Genomic DNA, 21,505 nt, shown 5'->3' with positions numbered 1-21,505 from the left:
CTCTTCCAAAAGTTCAACTTGTTTATCTTCTTGTAAGAATTATGCTACACCCTGAGGGAAAAAAGTAACTTGTCAGTTTGAGATTTGAATAATAACTGCACAAATAGATCAGTAAGAGGCTGGTAAGAAAGAATATGGAGATGTTCTGTTGCTGGCTTTGAAGGTGGAGGAAGGGGACGTTCGCCAAGAAAACCAGGCAGCCCCTGGAAGGCAGTAAAGACAAATGGATTCTCTTCTAAGAAAGGAACACAGTACTGCCGACGTCTTGCTGTTAGGCCCAGTGAGACTCTCTCCTACTTCTGACCCACAGAACTGCCCCGTAATATGTGGTGTGTAAGCCACTGAATTTCTGGTCACTTGTTATATCAGAAAACAAAATACACGAAGAGATTAATATTATTTTTGTTAACTTAGACTTCTTTTTTAAACTAATTATTAAAGATACAACTGTTTACAAGAAAAATGTAAGCCCAGGAGGTTTTGATGGAAATAATCTTGCCAATTACTACACAGCAATTCAGTGTGAATATTAGCTTAGTAACAAAATCTGATCACTCAATCTCTGTGTTTTTAAGACTCTACAATTATCCACTGTTCCAAGGTAATTTCATTTCTTATAAAACTTTAATTTTTCCCCAGAATAATTATCACCACTTTGGGGCCACCATATTACACCGTGCCTGTTGTTTACAACCTTCCCAATTAACAAGTTGGATAGGCTGTATCTGAAGGGGTCACATGACAGGTATTTCCTCCCTGACTTTCTGGAGCAAAAAATGTGGATGATTTGAAAAATGAGGAAATGACAAATTAACTCTGCCTATACTTTTTATACTCAAGCTAGCATTTAAGGGGCCCCTATGACAAAAACTAGACTCTTCACACACCACCATCCCTCAGCTGCCCAAAGAGAAGCAACTTAACTCCTACCGTAACTCTCAGGGAAAGATGCCGCTTGAAGATTATCTTTATTTCAGAATGAGCCATCGATACTGAGACACACAAAATTTTTTCAATTTTTTTAATGTTTGAATCAGGACAATATTTTGCTGTTTATGGTTACAAAACAGCGCTGTCCTAGGTGTACAAGGGCATACATAAGTCTGTAACATTATTAGCTACAGTGAATTGACTTTACTAGACAGCATAGCAAAGTAGGATTAACTAAAGATATATTTTAATAAGAATGCTTTAAAAGAACATGAAGTCAATGAACATCTGACTGTACAATTTACTCTGTCAAAATATAAATGTACGTCAGCTTATGGGTGTGAATTATGCTTGGTCTCGACACAGCCCTGTTTCTGAGGAATGTGTGGGACAGTTTACTAGCGATTCTCTAAAGGGGGTGTCCTGAAAACCTCCGAACGTACCCCAGATATTTGGTCAGAGATAAGGGATAAACTTTAAGGCAGTCTTCCGAGTGAATGTAAACTTTTCTGAAGTGGCCTTTCCAGGAAAGTATTACTGTTGCGAATACTCTGGACTTATTAATAGTGCTGTTGGGGATTTTTAGTAGCACATTATTACACTAATTGTGACTTTTTAAAAATTAGCCTAAAACCCCTGCAATTACAAAAATGTCTGGGGTTCTTTGTAGACGTGATGCAGGCACTTTCTGTTGTCCTTATTTGTAAATCCTAAAATGTTTTCTAAGAAGTTTTTCTCTCTCTCTAGAAGTGTATTTCTAATACGGCATTCTGAATACTGTGTTCACCTATTGAGAAGTAATCATTTGCCTACAGATTTGTCTAATCTAGATCGGAATTGAGAATTTCCTTTCACAGGACATTTTCTACAGAAGCAGTAAAATAAATAGTGCTACTCTTCACACATTTTTCGACATGATGGCATCTTTCTGGGTGTTACACCTTTTTTCCGTGATTTGCGGAGCCTGTGAACTAAAACTGACTACACTGGAGAAGTGGACACAGGCCACTGTGAGAGTCCCCTCGTCATTCCCCACCGGTTTCACTTAATCTCCTTCTTAGCCTTGTAATTGGCAGAGACCACCAGGTAATTATCTGGGTTCATGTCCTTGAGGGTGGGAGACTTGCTCTGGATGGGGGACGTCTTGCCGTCCACGCGGGAGATCTGCAGCATCCGGCAGGGGTCGTGCTTCAGCAAGTACCCCGCGAAGGTCTCCCAGCCGCCGCCCACGCGGACCATGACGTGCTTGTTGTGCAGCATCTGCGGTGAACAGAGAGCAGAGGGTCACACTCTGGGAGTTCTCACAGGGCCTCATGTCAGCGGTCACTCTGCACGTCGTTACCGGGTGTTGTCTGACCTTGCACGCCCCGCGGTTTATCGGCTGCACTGTTTCTGCACTCGCCTGCCGTTTCTAAAAGAAGCGTGCTTTGCGCCACGCAGGTGGGTCAGGGGCGCACACCCCAGAACCCAGCCCTGCCCTGCTATGGGAGTCGGGGTCTGTGTACACTTTGATTGGCTTAATGTGTCTGGAGGCTTCTCTCTGACACCTTTCCTTCCAGGACAGGCTCATTTCTGCCCCCATTTCCTGCTGCTGCCTCAGGTCAGTGCTTCCTTCTCCCCCACCAGGCTATTCCCCTTTGAACTGGGACTTAAATGACCAGGGGAATGTCTGCTATTGAATAGAATGCTAATAATCACACAGATACTGGATACCAAATGGATTGAGAATGCACTCAGAAAAACTGAAGTCTTCCAAGGTGAGATGTTATTGCATGGCCAAACGTTTTTGTTTTCCTCGACTCTTCCTAATTACTTCAGAATACATCTTTTTTAAGAACACTTACCTTCAGGCCCACAAGGCATTTAGAGCTTCAGGTATCAAGGCTACAGATTCAAAAGCGAAGAACACACGGTTCTCTCTATCTAGTAGAAACGTGTCAGAGCTGAGGGTTGGCATGGAGAGCCAAAGAATTTCATCTCGGCATCCTTCAAATGCCAGGAAAGCTAAGATTGCGGGAGAATTGTTGCACCGTGACCCAAGGCCCTGCTGACGGCTCTCCCCACCCACAGTTCTATGAAGGCAAACTGGTGATGCAGTGTAATCTTCGGAAAGGGATGGAGTGGTGTGAGGGGGCTTGGGAAGTTGTGCTCATTGCAAAGTCTACTTGATCTATTCCAATTTACTGTGGTCAGCTGGAGATCTGGATGTTTCTGACTCCCACCAGGTGGGGATAGCTTGTGTCGTTACCGCTTTCCTTGTTGAGAGGTGAGAGTTCTGACATCTTTATGCCCAAATCCACAAAGGCTTGCATGTGTGTTTAGGGGTCTCACAGACTCCCAGCAATCCACCCAGGGGACTCACGCTAAGAAATTCCAAATCAAGGCTAAAGTGAAGCTGTTTTCAAAATCAGATAACAAATGGGCTGAAAATCAATAATTAAAATTATTAGAATCATGAGAATTACATTAAATATAATTGCTGGTTATTCCCATTTACAGTACTAGAATTCTAGAAAAGTCTTAGAAAACACGTCCTTACTAGAAGCCTTTAAACTTATTTTAGTATCAGATTTTACTCATTAAACAAATACTCCTGGGAACCCCTGAAATATAAAGCAGATAACAGGAGTCAGGATTTAGCTTGTAACTATCTTGCCTCCCGGGTCCTGTTGGTGGTACCGTGTGTTTTCTCAGATGAAGACATTGAGGCCCACATCTCTCGTGTGATTTGCTTAGAAGAGGACCCAGATTTTCTGACTCCCAATCTCATGCTTTTCCCACAACAGTGCCTCCTTAAAATATACAGTCCACCAGGGCTTCCGTAACTGGCCTATGACTGCCCTGTGCCCATTCCCCCCGAGTTGCTGTGTGTGCCTCTCCTGCCTGCTTCCAAAACCGGAGCTGCTGGAACGAAGGCGGGCCCCACAATATACTTTGACCCTTCTTCCCACCGTTCCCAGAGGGCGGCTGGGCCTATTGTTGAAGTGCTGGCACCAGCTGGCCCTGCGAATGACATTCGAGAATTGTCTCTAAACATCCTTGGTATGAATGCCTGAGAGGCTGTTTCAACCAGAAGAGCTACCAATCAGAACAGTTTTTAAACAATGAGCTAACTCTGGGAAACAGTAAAAGAAATGATTTTCCACCTGGAGTACACAGTGCTTTAAGTACAAAGTCTCCTTGCAGAATCTTTAATGAATCCACAGGCCCATGCAAAGAGGATCTGATGTGAAATTGTCATGATGAATGTGTATAACACAGGAATTAAATTGCTGCCCACCTCCTCTTCCATATCCTTTCTATAGCTAATCAGCAACCTAGAATTTGCTAAGAAAGTTAGTGGACAAAGTGAGCAGCAGTTTCAAGCATTCGATTGAGGGCCATTGGCTATAGACGTTCCCTTCCGTTTCTTAGTTATGTGCTCAGTCTCAAGAAAAAAATGTAACACCCACCTTTATCTCCATAAAGAAAACCCCTATTGTTTAACCTAAAAGCAAATCAACATGCTGTAAATCCAGTTCCTGTCAACTCTTCACCCCCGCCTCCCCTCCCCAGTGCTTGCCTACACAGCCCTGATCTTGGATCAAGGGTATAATAGTCCTTCTAAGCCAGGGCACAGTTGCTGAACTCTGCCAGACTCTTCCCGTCTCCTGAGTGTGACATTAGGTCAGTTGCAATTCACTAATCCAAATGATTTTGGTTTTAGCTCCATTTCCTATTCCTATTATTCTTAAACACACTCCCTACCTTCATTGACATCAGTCTACTGATGGCTTCCCCTTAATTAGGCCTGGCTTCCTCTCTCTGGGCACCTCCACTGGCTATTTTACGTTAGTCTACATTTATCCTTTCCCCCATCCTTTCTCATCACAGCAAAAAAAGTCTTTCTGGCCAAGGTCAGCGCCTCCCCTATGTCCTCATTCCCATTCCCACTCATGCAGAAGCTGGCTGCATAGAACATCCTTTCTCTCTTCTCGCTCTCCAATTTATTGTACAAATGGTCCATAACCTTCAGGAATTAAACATACCCACGTCTCTTCCTCTTTTATTCAAAGCCAAACTCTTTTCCTCCCACCCCAGGCTACTTGGTTCTCCTGCTTTCTCCCTAAGTCTGATATTCCTGATAGTTCTGTTTACATTCAGTGTCTTCACTTGTAACTTCCTCCTGACTCTTCTGCCCCAACCTCTTAACTGACTGCACCAGGACGGGAAACCAGATGGCTCCTAGAATTATCAGCTCCAGGGGATGCCCTTCATCCTTATCATTTTGATCTCTCGAGTGACCTCTCTGATAGTATTCTTCACTCCTTCAGTGTCTATCCCAAGATTCTCTGCCCTGGATCTCCTCCTACCTACTTCCTGGTTTGTTCTTCCTCTGCCTCCCTGATAAATTCTATTTCTTTTATTTTTAAGCTTTGCTGTTCTAAAGGACCCTGAGGGATTCGTTGCACTCTCCACTGCTTCTCTCATTCTAACCACCAGCCCTTCCTCATAAGATTCATGGCTTGTGCATCTCTGTAACCAGTCAGGTACCAAAGGCGTGCATACCGCTCCTAAATGTTTCTCGGGGCATTTGTTACCATTGCCGCTGTTTCATTCAGTGCCTCATCTTCCCTGGGCTACTGTTAAGGCCAGAGAAAAGTGCCTCTAGTCTTCCTTCTCTTGACCCATTTATTAAACTACGACCAAAAGTAATTCCTTAAAATGCCAATTTGATTGTCTCCGGCCTGAAACAACTGCACTCCCTCCCTCTGCCCTGGAGACTGAGATCCTCGTCCCTCCGTTTGTAAATACTATTCTTGACCCGCCCTGAAAACCCCAACTGCCCTGCCCTGAGCTCTGGGGCCCACGAATTCTTTTAGTTCTCTATTCCCGTGCGCATTTTCCCCTAATTGTGGACTTCCTGCTTAGCCCTCCCTGTTCACCAGGACCACAGACAGACCTTCCCCCATTCCAACATCACCTCATCCTGAAAGATCTTCCTCGACCACACCCTCTCATCGGGTCAGCGAAAGCTTCCTCTCTGCTGTTCAGGTTTACACAGGATTTCACTGTTGCGCCCCTTCTACCATTCTGTACTTCACCACATGCCCCTCTTAATAACGTGGGGGCTCTCTGGAGAGGGTGGCAATGCGCTTCTCATTTTTGGAATCTCACACATGGGAGCTCAGAACAGTGTCCTCGCTGTTGTCATACAGCATCTCTTTGTGTGTGCACTTGCACAGGCTCTCCCTGCCTGGCCCGATCTATAGCATGATCAGTACTGATCCCATTTTATAGAGAGAAAAGCGGGTGCTCTCAGGAGAACAACTGATGCTCTTACCCGGCCTGTGCAAGGTCGCACATCAAATCAGGTGCCGACCCACAACAGGGACCCTTTGGCTCGTAAACCACAGCCACTCATTCTGTACAACTCCAAGATTTAGGTTTTCATGTCTGCTTAGTTACCTACTCGTGACAATTTAGCACAGGCAGGGGGTCACCAAGGTCAGAAATAGAAATAAGGAGCCTAAGCTGATGAAATGCTCATGTAAAGTGATTTACAGTGTTTACGTTCTGAGAAACCCTAACTAAACATTGACTTTAATTTCAGACTATCCTCTAGGGGCCCTGATTACTACAGAAATAAGCCTGTATCAAGGGCAGGTAATAAGACAGGATATATTTTTCCAGGTTTCTATTGGCATAAGAGGGATGGGCTTTGATTCTCTGCCCAGGGGCCACCTTACAGCTCCCCTATGTTCGATGCTTCACAATGTCGAACAAGTTTGTGCTCTCCTTTCCAACAGATAATTCCTCTTGACTGCCAGCATTAATTTGCATATCGATCAGGTATTTAATATTTATTTCCTATGCTGTTTTCTGTTGCACTTCTTGAGTAAAGAAAAATATGTTCGAGCTGCTACAAATCTTTCCCAGTGTGCATTGCACAGCAGTTTTTGCAATGTTAGGTCTATTCTGGCTCTTCCTATTGTTCACAGCCTCATCCTTCACTGAGCCCCTGATGCTGACACAGGGAAAGAGACTCCTACAAATAGAAAAAAACATCAGTAACAATAATCTGGTCTCAGTGTTTCTTTCAACAGCCTTAATGAGGTTCTATAAGCAGATCGGGGCTGTTACAATCATTGCAAACATTTTGTTTTTTATGTTCAAGTGACAAAGCTGTATATAGCTCTATTAGCTATATCATACCAGCAACAAAATAAGTAAAAACAGCATGAGCAGAAATAAACAATGACTAATAGGAAGTGTCTTTTAGATAAATTTAAAGTCAAATGCTCCACGTTCATATATGGGAGCTTTATTTTTTTAATTCTCCAGCCTAGATTTCCTTGAATATTCACATCTGTCCTTAATCATATTCCTATGAAATGCTTCAGATGTCACCACTTTCTCAAGACAACACTGACAACAAATCTGTTTCATCCTGATTCAAATCTTATGTCCTTGGTAACCTTCAAAACTGAGACAAGCAGGAGTGTCTGTCAAGGGCTCTGAGTACTGATGTCATCAGACCCCGAGGATGTAAAAGCTCCCCAGCAGGCTGCCCTCACCACCTCTCACACTTCACTAACCCACCCTGCAGTCTGGCGTCAGGAGATCTTTCTAAAAGGAAAATCCCATCATGCCACTGCCCTACCTTACATAAAACCCGGGAGTGGTTCTCCGTAGAGTTTCTCAGCCACTTTTAGTTCCAACCCACCTGAGAAATATGACTCATTCTCAGTGCAAGAAGTCAGTGGCAAAGACTCCGGGAGAGCAGCATTGTGTGTGTGTGTGTGTGTGTGTGTGTGTGTGTGTGAGTGTGTGTGTGTGTAAGGACTGCACAGAATCTGCGCCTTTGAGGGGGGGCAGCAGCACATATAATACCCTGGCAATTCTGATGGCTCCTGTCCTACCTCCGTCCCAACAACTATCCTGCCACACAGGGCACTCTCTGGCCCAGCTACGGTTCCTTTCCCACCTTCTCTGTCTCTACGCCACAGCAACCACATGCAGGTGTGCAGGTTGTGTGCACTGCACAACTACGCAGCTATGCCGTGGCCCTAACTGCCTGTGCCCGAGCCACCCCGAATGACCTACCGACCCCACTAGTACTCTGGACTCCTCAGAATCCCCCGAGGGTGTCATGCTTTTCTACACGTAGAAAAATGTTCTACACTCACCAGGTAAATTAAAATTCCTTCCCTTCCTTTAACCATTCAACAAATACTTACCTGTTAAGTGCCAGGCAAGGTTATCCCTTGCTAAATTTCATGTCCACACGGCCCAGCACAGTGCCAAGTAGGCAATGGACTCTCAGTAAATGTTCAATAAATGACTGAATGAAGTTAACCCCCACACATGCTGCGCCCAGGCATCACTGCCTTTGTCGAATGTTTTTGCACTCTCTGACCTTTAGATTACCTTCCTGGAACCTTGCAACTTTCCTACAGAGTACCTTTAATACTTTATTGCCTTATGTACTTATCCATCTTTCTCTAACTTTGTGTGACCTCCCTTAAGAGTCACATCCTTTGTATACCTGGCAACAGTTACAATATGTGAGAAGTAGAAGACATTACTTACTTTTGGAAAGTAAAAGGAAAAGATAAAATGATTTGTCTTTAGAAGAAAGCCTGAAAACAACCAGGGTGGGAAAGGTAATCCACAGCAACTACTGTTTAGAGCAGGGTCCCCAACCCCCTGGGCCAGGGACCAGTACCACGGCCTATCAGGAACTGGGCCGCAGGGCAGGAGATGAGCACCTGGCCAGTGGGCGGAGCTTTGCTGGCTTACAGCCTGAGCTCCATCTCCCGCCTCCCCCCACCCCCCATCTCCCGGGTCTGTGGAAAAATTGTCTTCCATGAAACAGTCCCTGGTGCCCAAAAGGTTGAGGACTGCTGGTTTAGAAAACTGCTTGAAAGAAAGTTAGATTTGGGTTAAAAAATGAAGCTACCACAGGAATCATAAAAAGAAAAAGAGGGAGAGCCCATTGAGTATCGATTTAGAAACTGGACAGGAAAGAGAAAAAGGAGAAGGGGGAAGGGAAGGGAGAAAAAGAAAATATCCTGAATGAATCCAGAATTAATTAATTATATTATTCTCTTCATGATCTTCTTCACAAATCCTCATTACACCTGGAATGCATTTAAAAAATAATCCTTCACTGGAGTGACAGATGACTTAATAAAGTTTTCACACGCATCCCATTTTATCTCTTAACATCCAAGTGTTTGGGGTCCCCCAGCACAATCTAGCTGTGTCGTTAAACCCTTCCCCATTTCGCTGACCACAGCGGCTCACACTCCTCCCCACTCCGCTAACCACTCTCCTCCCCAGCCATCCTTTAAGAGACAGCCATCTCTGACACTCACTGCCTAGAAGGGGCAGCACGCCCAAATTCAGCTCCCTGCAGCCTCCTGGGAGCTCATCCGCTTCCTGAGAACTCCTTGTCAACCCTGTTCACTGTGTTTTTACAAGGCATCATAACCCAAGTGAAAATACTGTTTGTAGAATGCAGGCATCTGCTCTCCAGAGAGACAGTGTTAAGTTAATTTAGAGGACAACAGCCTCTGTCATCATCTAGTATCGTACTGAAATGGCATATGTTCAAAATTGGGCGACTGGGAATTCAGCTATCTACCTGAGGTACCATAGCACGTGGAGGAGGAGGAAGGCAGCAGGTGCCCAATCGCTGGTCTGCCGGGCTGAAAGCCTCAACCCTGCATTTTTTCAGGTAAGTGATAAAATTACCCGTGAATAGGGCAACCGAGGCTCCGTTAACCAGAGCTGACATGTGAAGACTTGTTTGTCACAGGTCAGGTAGGCATCTCATCCTCTCTAACTTTTTGAAATTACTAAATCAACATTTTGGAATTATTGCTTTATGGTTTGCAAAGCATAAAGCTTCACATTTACTGTCGCACTTTTATTTTCCTAACAGCCCTTTAGTGATGACGTCTTTTTCTGAGGTAAAACTGTAGAGAGGTGGCGTAACAGTGCCCATTTGTTTTGCCTTTACCAGACGGCCAACATACGGTGACTGCTAACTAGCTGCCCACCTCTGACACCTCTATTTAATCTCCCTGCCTCAGTTTCTCGTCTGGAAATGGCTGTAATAATTCCTCCTTCCCAGAGTTGGCTGGACACAGATGTCAATATGTGTACGCTTATAGCAAAAGTTCCTGCCACATGACGCTCAAGAGTAGCCTGCTGTTTTCGTTATTATTATTATTATTAAAGCAATCATCTTGTTGTGATGGTAATGACAGGGTTCTTATAGACCTCATTTCATTCCATTCTTGAAGCAACTGTAAGCAGTTTGCATTATTATTTACATTTACAGATGAGAAAATGGTAGTTTAGAAAAGTTCAGTAAATTGCCCAAGATCACCTACCTTGGCAGTGACAAAGTTCAGATTTGAGCCTGATTCTCTCTGACTTTGAAGACAGTGCTCATTATCACTGAACTACACACACATTAAGGGGCTTTGCCCAGGGTCATGGCTGGCTGTGTTCTTATCTGGACCTTTCCTTGGGCAGCCCTTTGTTCAGGAATACATGTGGACATTTTACACTGTCTCCATCGCTGATTACATTGTCCCGTTCTGCACATACCCCAGACACCCAACAAAGAAGATGTTTAAGACAGGCTTGGAAGAATCTATTGGGATTTGAACCTGATTTAATCATCCATACAAAAAAAACCATGTTGAAAATTAGGTTCATCCACAGTGCTTTGCCCTGGGCCCCACACTCCAAAAGGAAACGGTGTAGGAGAAATAACCCTTCCTCTTGTCTGGTTTCCTTTTGTTGGCACCTCTGCCTGCTCAGCGTTTCACCAGGCTAGTACTGCTATTCCCATTGCACAAATGAAGAAATAGAGGCTTACGGGATGCTTCAGTGGGTGGCTCACGAACATACAGCAAGAATACAAATGCAGTCTTCCAGCTCCCAGTTCTGTGACTTGTCTTTACTCATAAAGCAGACATTAGGGGAAATGTAATGCTCAAACTCTCATTGGAAGGATGACCTATTGCAGCTCTGTAAGTGATAACGGTCAGTCCTCCGACAGGAACAGGGTTTTGAGGCAGAAATCTGGCTATTGACGCTGGGCAGAAAAATATTTCTGGCCTGCTTTTGTTGTTTCCTCCTGAGGAAGTTCACTTCCCAGCCTCACTGTAGACAAATGACTATTTCTGGAAGCAAACATGAGAAGAGGAGCTAGCAGATGAATGTAATGATTGACTGGCAAAAAGTTCCATTTGCATCTGCTTGGAAATCTGTGTAGGAGCACTTAATGCCAACTGCCTGTCAGTTCTCATTTACTTGTTACGTAAGGTCTCCATTTTCCCAGCTCTGCACCAAATAAAATTAAGAAGCCTGAGCTGCAATCTAATTACCCGTCTATGGCATCACTTCAGACAGGGAAGGCAAAGTTATGATAAATATTTTATAGAACACTCGGCCTAGGGAAGCAATGAGGTGGAAGACGCTGATGCTGGAAAGAAGAGCAGCCGGGAGGGAGGGTATGCAGCTGGTTTATATCTGATTGAAAGTGGAATCCATCCACCCCCCAAAAAATGCCCCAACTATTCGGGAAGGAAAGCCTGTATGCAAGCGGCCGTGAAAGCCCACCCATTCCTTCCACTCATCAAATGTTTGTCTGACTCGATCTGAACTCCCATTCTCTCCTATAAACACTGACACCCAAATCCAACAGACTGGAATCAGAACTTAATGAGCCATAAGTTCTTTTGGGGCCATGACACACGCCAATGATTTCCAATTTGCTGTCTTCTTGGGCCCCCCAAATTAACAACAATGTCTGTAATCCAGACACTGGAAAAACTGTTACCTTTAGTAGGTCCATTAAAACGGAAAACAAAGTATTACTAAAATATACTCATCTTTTATATGGACAAAATATTTGAAAATGTACGTCTTTTTCCTCTTAAAGCCCCAATCAAATGAAAGGCAAGGGACAAAGATGTTATAAATCTACAGGACAAAGGGAAATTGAGAGGATATAACAGCAGATGAGAAAGGTCAACTGAGTGCAACAGGGCAGACACCCAGCTGAATTTGAATTTCAGATAAACGGTGAAGAACTTTCTTAGAATAAGTATGTTTCCCTCAATGTTTGGAACCCGCTCATACTGAAAAGGACTTGTACCTGAAATGCAAGTACCTGAGCACCCTGTATTTTATCTGGCAGCCCTACACACACACACACACACACACACACACACACACACACACACACAAATATGAAGCCCTTGGGAAAGTCAGGGATCTACCGCTTTGTTCTCTGATACATCTTACCTCCTAGAACACTGCTTTTTCATGACATGTGTTCAATAAATATGTTGGATGAATGAATGATTACACATTTTCTCAGGATGACTTCTCTGAAAACAATGGAGTTATGGGCAGAAGACATGATCCAGGAAATAGGGGATCCAATGTAAGAACAAAAGAAAGAAGAATCGGGTGATGCAATGAGGCCAACCTGGAGAAGAGCGAGATGTGGAAGGACCGGAGATGAAACCAACAGATGCCCTGATCTATCTTTCTGTAACATCACTGTAATGGGTTCCAGTTCTCAAAGGGCATCTGGTAAGGGCTTCTTCATCATACTTACAACAACAAGCTGAGACATTATTGACTTGGAGGAAGATAGAAATTGTTACAAAAGGAGAAGCAGTTGTGGCACACTGCAATATTCACATGACCTTTGTAAAGTCAATGCCGGGTACTGATTTGACCAATACTGTGGTATCGCCAATGATGCTGCACAAACAGGAGGAAGAGAAGTATATGGGTCTGGGTGGGGGAGACGCATGGCATCGTTAAACCATCATCTTCCCACTCCAGCCTCCTTTGGGCTTATGAGTGTATCGTAGATAATGTCTAAAATTAAAAAAAAGTACAACAGCAGTATGTGTTTGGGAAACTTAAAGATGAATAAAAGGGGAAACAGCTATTGGAGGTGAGNGTTACGGGCAGAAGACATGATCCAGGAAATAGGGGATCCAATGTAAGAACAAAAGAAAGAAGAATCGGGTGATGCAATGAGGCCAACCTGGAGAAGAGCGAGATGTGGAAGGACCGGAGATGAAACCAACAGATGCCCTGATCTATCTTTCTGTAACATCACTGTAACGGGTTCCACAGTTCTCAAAGGGCATCTGGTAAGGGCTTCTTCATCATACTTACAACAATAAGCTGAGACATTATTGACTTCGAGGAAGATAGAAATTGTTACAAAAGGAGAAGCAGTTGTGGCACACTGCAATATTCACATGACCTTTGTAAAGTCAATGCCGGGTACTGATTTGACCAATACTGTGGTATCGCCAATGATGCTGCACAAATAGGAGGAAGAGAAGTATATGGGTCTGGGGGGGAGACGCATGGCATCGTTAAACCATCATCTTCCCACTCCAGCCTCCTTTGGGCTTATGAGTGTATCGTAGATAATGTCTAAAATTTAAAAAAAGTACAACAGCAGTATGTGTTTGGGAAACTTAAAGATGAATAAAAGGAGAAACAGCTACCGGAGGTGAGAGAGTTGCTTCCTGGAGAGCTCAGGAGAAGGGGGAGGGGGAAGGAAAGGGGCAATTTGCTCTTTTTGGTCACACATCTCATGGCAATGTTTTAGCGACTTTATACATGCACTTCTTTATAAAAATTCAAATTAAAATATTCTTCTACTTAACACAATAAAATTGGGAAAAAAAGAATGTCTAAAATACCAACCTAGGAAATACATATATTTATTTCATCATGCAGAAAATAATTTTATTGCTATAAAAACCATATTCTTGTTTTGCAAAGTAGCTGGCAAATTTTCATATACTTCACTGTATATGGATGCAATTTTATCTGAAATCACTACAAAATGAATGGTGATCTTTTTTCCCCCTCGACGTACTTCAGGAGTAGTAAGTACATAATGAAAGAGTATTCAGAGCTTAGGTACCTCGGGCCACCTAAATCTCAAGTGGATTTTCTAACATTTTAATGGTACCCGATGGTTTACAAGATTCTAAGACCACTTCATTTTACTCTCTAATGTTACCCTTTTAAGTTATTTTCATATTACATATATTTGGGTTTTCCCAACACTAGGCAAAACCACCATAATATCCTCAGATAGGAGTGTGGCATTAACTTAGGAAGACAACGCTTTGCTTCTTGCATTGTTTCCCTTCAGTTCATCTTCCTTTTTTCTATGAGATGTTCCTGAGTCCTGAACAACTGTAAGTCTCAACATTTCTCTCCTGGAAACTTCCTTTCCAAGATCATGATTCCTTGTTCTTATTTCTCCCTACCTGCTAATAAAATGCCATACGCTCCCCAAAGCTCAATCATCATGTTCCCTGTGAGCCTGTTTGGTTCCAAAAACCTTTTCCGAGGCACCAAAGCCTTCCGCTTCCTCTAACTCAGGTTCTCATGATGTGTGAACAGTTCCAAGGCACAAAGGAAAATCTCACCTATCAACATATATGTAACATTTTACTTTGTATATGGATTTAAAAATATATATTTTGTCTTTATCCCCCCAAACAGCTATACTCTCTTTTTTTAAGATTTTATTTATTTTTAGACAGAGGGGAAGGGAGAAAGAGAGGGAGAGAAATGTATGTGTGTGGTTGCTTCTCACACCACCCCCAATGGGGACCTCGCCCACAACCCAGGCATGTGCCCTGACTAGGAATCAAACAGGCAACCCCTTGATTTGCCTGCTGGCTCTCAATCCACTGAGCCACACCAGCCAGGGCAATTCTCTTTACTACATATTGTCAATAGACTGCCCTGTTCCGAATTTAAAAGTTTTCCTTTACTGAATATTCTATTTCCATCATTCATTTTCCAATGTGAGTAGGTGAATTTTAGAGCTTCCACATTGTTAAATCCTCTTAAAAATAAAGTCCAGAAACAAACAATTCATAACTGACTGTGTCTATTTATTCTTGCTTCAGGGTCTGGTCACATGCTCACTTATAAATGAGCCTATTGTTCCACAGGGCCACCCAGAGGTCCCTGAAGGAAGGAAGACACGAACTCTGTTGACACAAGCCACACAGATCCAAGCCCTAGGAAGTTATCGCCCGCAACTGCTTGCCCAAAGGCACCCGCTGTCACACTCAAGCTCACAAAGCTCCATGGTGATTTTCTTTGCTCTTGAACTCACTTTCATTCCCAAGAATGTGGGTATCTCTTTCCTTGCCAAAGTTCACCCTAAAATTTTCACCAGCCTATCCTTTATTTTTATAGTTCCATAATTTTCTATCTCTATTCTCTCATTTCTATAATTTTTTCATGATTTTCTAAAGTTTTTCATGTGTGGGGATGTGTATACAGGTGAGTTATATACATACAGTTAAGGGAAGTAACTTATATAACCGTATCCCCAGATATAAATATACACACACCCTCATCACTGTGTCTTTTCTTCCTCCAGCTACTGGGAGAGGGATGTTGTCTGACTCAGTAGGGCCTGGCTGCAACACTGGGGTAGCTCTGTTTATCCAGACTGTGCATCTCTCTCAAGTGACAAAGTCCACAGAACAAACCCTCAGCCATGCGGGACCCTCAGCCATTTCCTTTCCTTCCTTCCATAGCCCATTGCTCGTGATACGTTTCTGTTTGTACAAACAGCTTCACAAGCTTTGAGAACTTAGATGCACAGCAATATTTCTGCAGGTCAATAAGAAACCACAGTTTTTCTAATAAAACACCATCTTGTGTCCCTTTTATGCCAAGTTAAATAACGATGTTGAAGGAGGAACAATGTGCACTTCTCATCGACAAGTCCAACCTGTATTTGCCAACACTCTGTCTCCACCCCGCTGGCCCTCCAGCAACGGGCTCGTTTGTGCGAGGGCCTCGTGTACAGACGTCATGCCTGACTGGCTAACAGAAGTGTTGCCCCTTCAACAGCACGAAGCCACATCCTGATCGGTACTGTCCAGGGAGGCAAAGCTGGCAATGACGTCATTCCACCCTGATTTAGTCCTAAATGTCAGCTTTTGTGTGTTCAAATATCTTTTAAGGCCAAAGCTCTTCTCTGTCACTTTGTGAGTCATGTCCCCTAGCATCTAACCAGCTTAAGTAGGTAGTAAGATCAAAACAAAAAATTTGCAGTTAATGTTAAAGTCATGTTAGTGGCCTCCAAATTCAAGGATCCTTCCTCTCTCCTTTTATCAATAATATGATTAGCACACGGTATTTAATGGAAATGGATATTCCATATCTGCCCATTAGCTTCTAAAAGTGCTTATTAAAAGCATGACTGTCCAAGGTCTTCAAGACCTGGGCACTGAGGCTTATGAGTTGAGATGCACTGTCCATCCACACCGACCTGGCAGGAGTCACTGAAAAGGGACATGAGCACCTAAAACCCTCGCATCCCCCCTCTTCACTTCCCACCTCCACTTAGAGAACTCCCCCTCCCTCCAGACCTTTGCTAGCTCTTTACATGGTTTCCCTAAAATCCACTATCCAGTCTCTCAGTACCTTTACCATCTAGTCATTCTTACATCTGAACCCTACCAGCCCTTCTTCTCTGTTTCTCCGGCATCCTACGAGGTCTCCAGGAAGGGGACTTCATCCTTCCTGATCTTCCTTTTCATCTGGAGCCTGTTTGATCTTTGATGGCAGCTAATTCTGCTAGAATGCGTTTCCCTTGGTAAGAGTCTTCTTGTTATCTATGTTCTCAATGTTATTTTTACTCAACTCTGTGATGTACATTTTTATAGGCTGTTTTATGTCCAATTTCCTTTAACCCTCTCGAGCAGAAACAGGTCGTCTACCCATGCAGCATATTTCAAATTTCTCTTTATTCTGACATAATTTTAACCATCTCCCACATACCCCCATCCAGCTCGTTCTGGGACAGGTTTGCAAAGATGCCATGAAAGCACAGTGGAGACACCGTCAGCCTAGTCTTTGTGGGTGAGGATTCTTAGACTATCTCGTGGAGGAAATGACTGGAGTCTCAGAGGAAAATGTACTTCACTGGATGAAGAGGGTATCCCAGGCTGAGGGAAAAACATGTGCGATGGGACAGAAATGTAGGCAGTGTGGCCTGTACATAACACTGGGTAGCTCACCACTAACCCAGGCAAAACGTGAGAAGGATCAGGAAGGGCTGTTGGAAGATATGTCTCACGAGGTGAACAGCGACTGAGTGTAAGATGTCCTGGACCGTCTAATGCACACAGAATAGGGGGGTCACTGATAGGTTTTAGGCAAGGGAATGGCAGGAAGAGATCTCCACGACACAAAGACTCTTCCACAGGGTCATAGAGAACTCAAGCCCTGGAACAAGGAAGATCAGATGAGAAGCATTTCCAGCATTTAAGGAGAGAGGTGAGAACGACAGACTTGGAGATGAACGGACACCCTGGAGTGATCTTTCTGCTGCGCTCTCACCTCCAAATGACTTTGTAGGCTATCTCTTCCATCCTCTGGCCTTTACTTTGCTTTATATGAGGCCACATAAAATTTTAAGCATACATCTCAATTCCCTATCTTGAAATCTCTTCTAGTCCAGAGCAGAACACCACATAGTTATGGGATCCCGGGATCCAAGGGGCTTGTTTTCAGGGATGAGCTAGAAGAAATCTCAGGAATAAAGGAAAGTTTGAGAAATGCCTCAGCACATATGGCTTTGGATGAGAGACAAGCAGAATAGACTCAAAACAAGCTGGATACACAGAAAGGGACCCACACTAAGAAGCTGCCAAGCCCAACAGACTCTAATTGCTGATCTCTCAAATTAGTTCCATACCTTCTTAGTGCCGTGAAACATTATCAGATAATTCTCTCCATCTGTTCTGCCTTTCTTTTCAGGGCCACTGTACACACTGCCACAAAACTGAACTTACCCTTTACTGGAACATCTATTCTAGGATCTTTAAAATATGAGTGAAACTGGACTCTAGTTTCCTTTCAATATATTATACGCCCACCTTATACAGGCATCGGCTAGGCTATATCACTCACTGTTTCCCAAATGCTGGCATTTTCTTTGAACAAGTTACATTCTCCTGGGGACATATAGAAAGCCACCCAAAATCTGAATCTCTAATGAATAATTTCAAGGCTTCCATGGCTTCTCTCTCCAAATTAGATGCCATTTATTCCTTCTTTGACTCATTCTCTTGGAATTTTTTTAAAAGTCTTTAAAATTGTGTTTTGCCTTATCTCTTGTAAAATGAAGAACAAGGGATCACCAATGCTTATTCTGAGAATCTCACCCCCAAATTTATCCTCCAACAGTGCTAACACTAGATTGTTTGTATTCTTTCTTCTTCCTTTCGAAGAATGTTTCCTAAGCAACTACTATATGGCAGGTAATACATTAGCCACTCGGGATATGATATAGAATAAATCCAATACTTCTCTCCCTTGAGGAGCTTAGAGTCCATTGACAAAACAGACATTGAACCAATAAATGCAAATGTGATGGGCACCATAAAAGACAATTCCAGGGGGTTAAAGGATTAAAAAAAAAACCCATGGTTTGAAAGTCAGGTTAGGCTAACCGACTCAGCAGCCATTCTCAACCTCCTTCTCTCTTTGGCATCTGCTCTCCAGGCTGGGGAGTCTGAATGCCTTCTTGGCAGCGGGGGTGGCACAGGCATCTACTGGCCAATGAGCAGCAGAGCAGTAAGGAGATCTCCGAAAGGGAGCTAAGACCTGCACCACTCCCCCCACCTGCCCCCCGCTTCAGACTCGCAACAGCCACCTCACCACCCCAGGGAGAAACGAGACCCGGGAAGCCAACACACCAAGGGCAGCAGTGAGGACCTGGAAAAGCCCATGTTGAGGAGCCAGCCGCAGTAACTGACCAATCTCTGAACGTCACTGCATGTGGAGTTCAAGCCCCTATCAACACAGTTTTCTGTTACATGTAATAAATGCAATCCAAACCGATCCAGAGGAAAACTAACGGGACTGCGAAGTCCAAGAAGGGTGCCTGAAAGTTGAACCTTTTGTGCAGAGGCTCGAAGGACACCTATGTGTTTATCTGTCAAAGGAAGTTGAAGCAGCAGAAGGTGGAGGACATTTCAGCCCGAAAATCAAGCTGGTCGCTGCTGCAAGGGCACCCGCTGCTCACTGAACATGCTACTGAGCTCACGTGTGATGACGGTGCTCAGTGTCACCGGGACTCCTTGAACAACCAGGCAGGAGCCACTTCAGGATCTTAGTCTCTGCATTCAAAGCAAAGCCTCTCAAGGGTGCTGAGGAGGAAAACAACATGTTTACATTTTTAAAAGTGCATTCTAGATGCACAGCGGTGACTAGACAAAAAGGAAAGAACAGCTAGAGCAGGCCAGTCTGGAGGCCACTGCAGGCGTCCAGGTGTCAAGATGGCTGACTGAGCCAGGTGGGGTCCGCCTCACAGCATATTTTTATAGTGTCCCAGTGGCCTCATATCACTCACATCCTCCCATGCCCCCCACCCCAGGACGGATGTTATCGTCTCCCCGGGATACGGCACTGATTCACAGGTGGGAGTGTGTCCTCCCACTGACATTAAGGCAGAGTGGGGAGGGGATGTAGCCCCATCTGACAGTGGGAACAAGTGAGAAATAGAAGACAAACTGGCTTACCAAACATTTTATCACACCAGAGAAAGTTCCAGAACAGGCTCTAAGAGTCACGCTTGTACATCACGCTACGTTAGAAAAACACTTTGTCATAATTGTGTTACAATCAACCATCACTCTAAAGTGCCTCTCATTTTATAACTTGGCATAAAACTGAGCTATAAACAGAGGTAAAGCAAGTTTTAGAGGTCAACATATTTCTTTTCTGCTAATTGGCTTCAGAGTGTATGAGACAACATAACATTTTTAATCTAGGGACCATCCTACTGCCCCAGGCAGCTGGATTTTTCTCTAGTTCAACAAACTGACTGGCATTTGATTCTCTAAAAGTGTCCCTGTCATTGTAGTGACAATTCCAATGGAAAAAAGATGCCACCTAACAGCACCCTATACTGCTGTCAGCTATCACAATAGTAGTNCCCCTCCCCCGCGCTGGCGGGTGGGGGGCGGGGGGGGGGGGGGGGGGGGGGGGGGGGGGGGGGGGGGGGGGGGGGGGGGGGGGGTGGGGGGGGGGGGGGGGGAGCACAGGCATCTACTGGCCAATGAGCAGCAGAGCAGTAAGGAGATCTCCGAAAGGGAGCCAAGACCCGCACAGCTCCCCCCACCTGCTCCCCGCTTCAGACTCGCAACAGCCACCTCACCACCCCAGGGAGAAACGAGACCCGGGAAGCCAACACACCAAGGGCAGCAGTGAGGACCTGGAAAAGCCTGGGTGCCTCATGGGAGCCCTGTGTTGAGGAGCCAGCCGCAGTAACTGACCAATCTCTGAACGTCACTGCATGTGGAGTTCAAGCCCCTATCAACACAGTTTTCTGTTACATGTAATAAATGCAATCCAAACCGATCCAGAGGAAAACTAATGGGACTGTGAAGTCCAAGAAGGGTGCCTGAAAGTTGAACCTTTTGTGCAGAGGCTCGAAGGACACCTATGTGTTTATCTGTCAAAGGAAGTTGAAGCAGCAGAAGGCGGAGGTATTTCAGCCCGAAAATCAAGCTGGTCGCTGCTGCAAGGGCACCACCCACTGCTCACTGAACATGCTACTGAGCTCACGTGTGATGACGGTGCTCAGTGTCACCGGGACTCCTTGAACAACCAGGCAGGAGCCACGTCAGGATCTTAGTCTCTGCATTCAAAGCAAAGCCTCTCAAGGGTGCTGAGGAGGAAAACAGCATGTTTACATTTTTAAAAGCGCATTCTAGATGCACAGCAGTGACTAGACAAAAAGGAAAGAACAGCTAGAGCAGGCCAGTCTGGAGGCCACTGCAGGCGTCCAGGTGTCAAGACGGCTGACTGAGCCAGGTGGGGTCCGCCTCACAGCATATTTTTATAGTGTCCCAGTGGCTTCATATCACTCACATCCTCCCATGCCCCCCACCCCAGGACGGATGTTATCGTCTCCCCGGGATACGGCACTGATTCACAGGTGGGAGTGTGTCCTCCCACTGACATTAAGGCAGAGTGGGGAGGGGATGTAGCCCCATCTGACAGTGGGAACAAGTGAGAAATAGAAGACAAACTGGCTTACCAAACATTTTATCACACCAGAGAAAGTTCCAGAACAGGCTCTAAGAGTCACGCTTGTACATCATGCTACGTTAGAAAAACACTTTGTCATAACTGTGTTACAATCAACCATCACTCTAAAGTGCCTCTCATTTTATAACTTGGCATAAAACTGAGCTATAAACAGAGGTAAAGCAAGTTTTAGAGGTCAACATATTTCTTTTCTGCTAATTGGCTTCAGAGTGTATGAGACAACATAACATTTTTAATCTAGGGACCATCCTACTGCCCCAGGCAGCTGGATTTTTCTCTAGTTCAACAAACTGACTGGCATTTGATTCTCTAAAAGTGTCCCTGTCATTGTAGTGACAATTCCAATGGAAAAAAGATGCCACCTAACAGCACCCTATACTGCTGTCAGCTATCACAATAGTAGTCAATTAATTATATATGCCTTTAC

The 21,505-nt window shown here is 44.4% G+C and overlaps 1 protein-coding gene across 6 annotated transcripts in view; it reads right to left on the bottom strand.

Moving 5' to 3' along the window:
• Nucleotides 1–996: 996 nt before the first annotated feature.
• Nucleotides 997–21,505, bottom strand: part of GAS2 (growth arrest specific 2) — a 119,875-nt gene continuing 99,366 nt past the window's right edge. For all 6 annotated transcript variants that reach the window (XM_037040399.1, XM_037040396.1, XM_037040397.1 and 3 more), the window contains one exon: nucleotides 997–2,190. In XM_037040399.1, coding sequence (XP_036896294.1) covers nucleotides 1,972–2,190 — 219 coding nt within the window. In that variant the 3' untranslated portion in view covers nucleotides 997–1,971. The remainder of the gene's footprint in view (nucleotides 2,191–21,505) is intronic.

This window comes from Sturnira hondurensis, unplaced genomic scaffold (genome assembly GCF_014824575.4).
Source record: "Sturnira hondurensis isolate 20B ecotype Veracruz unplaced genomic scaffold, ASM1482457v3 Scaffold0002638, whole genome shotgun sequence".
NCBI lineage: Eukaryota > Metazoa > Chordata > Mammalia > Chiroptera > Phyllostomidae > Sturnira > Sturnira hondurensis.
The sequence above is the reverse complement of the archived record's forward strand: the minus strand, read 5'-3'. Positions and strand labels throughout refer to the sequence as shown.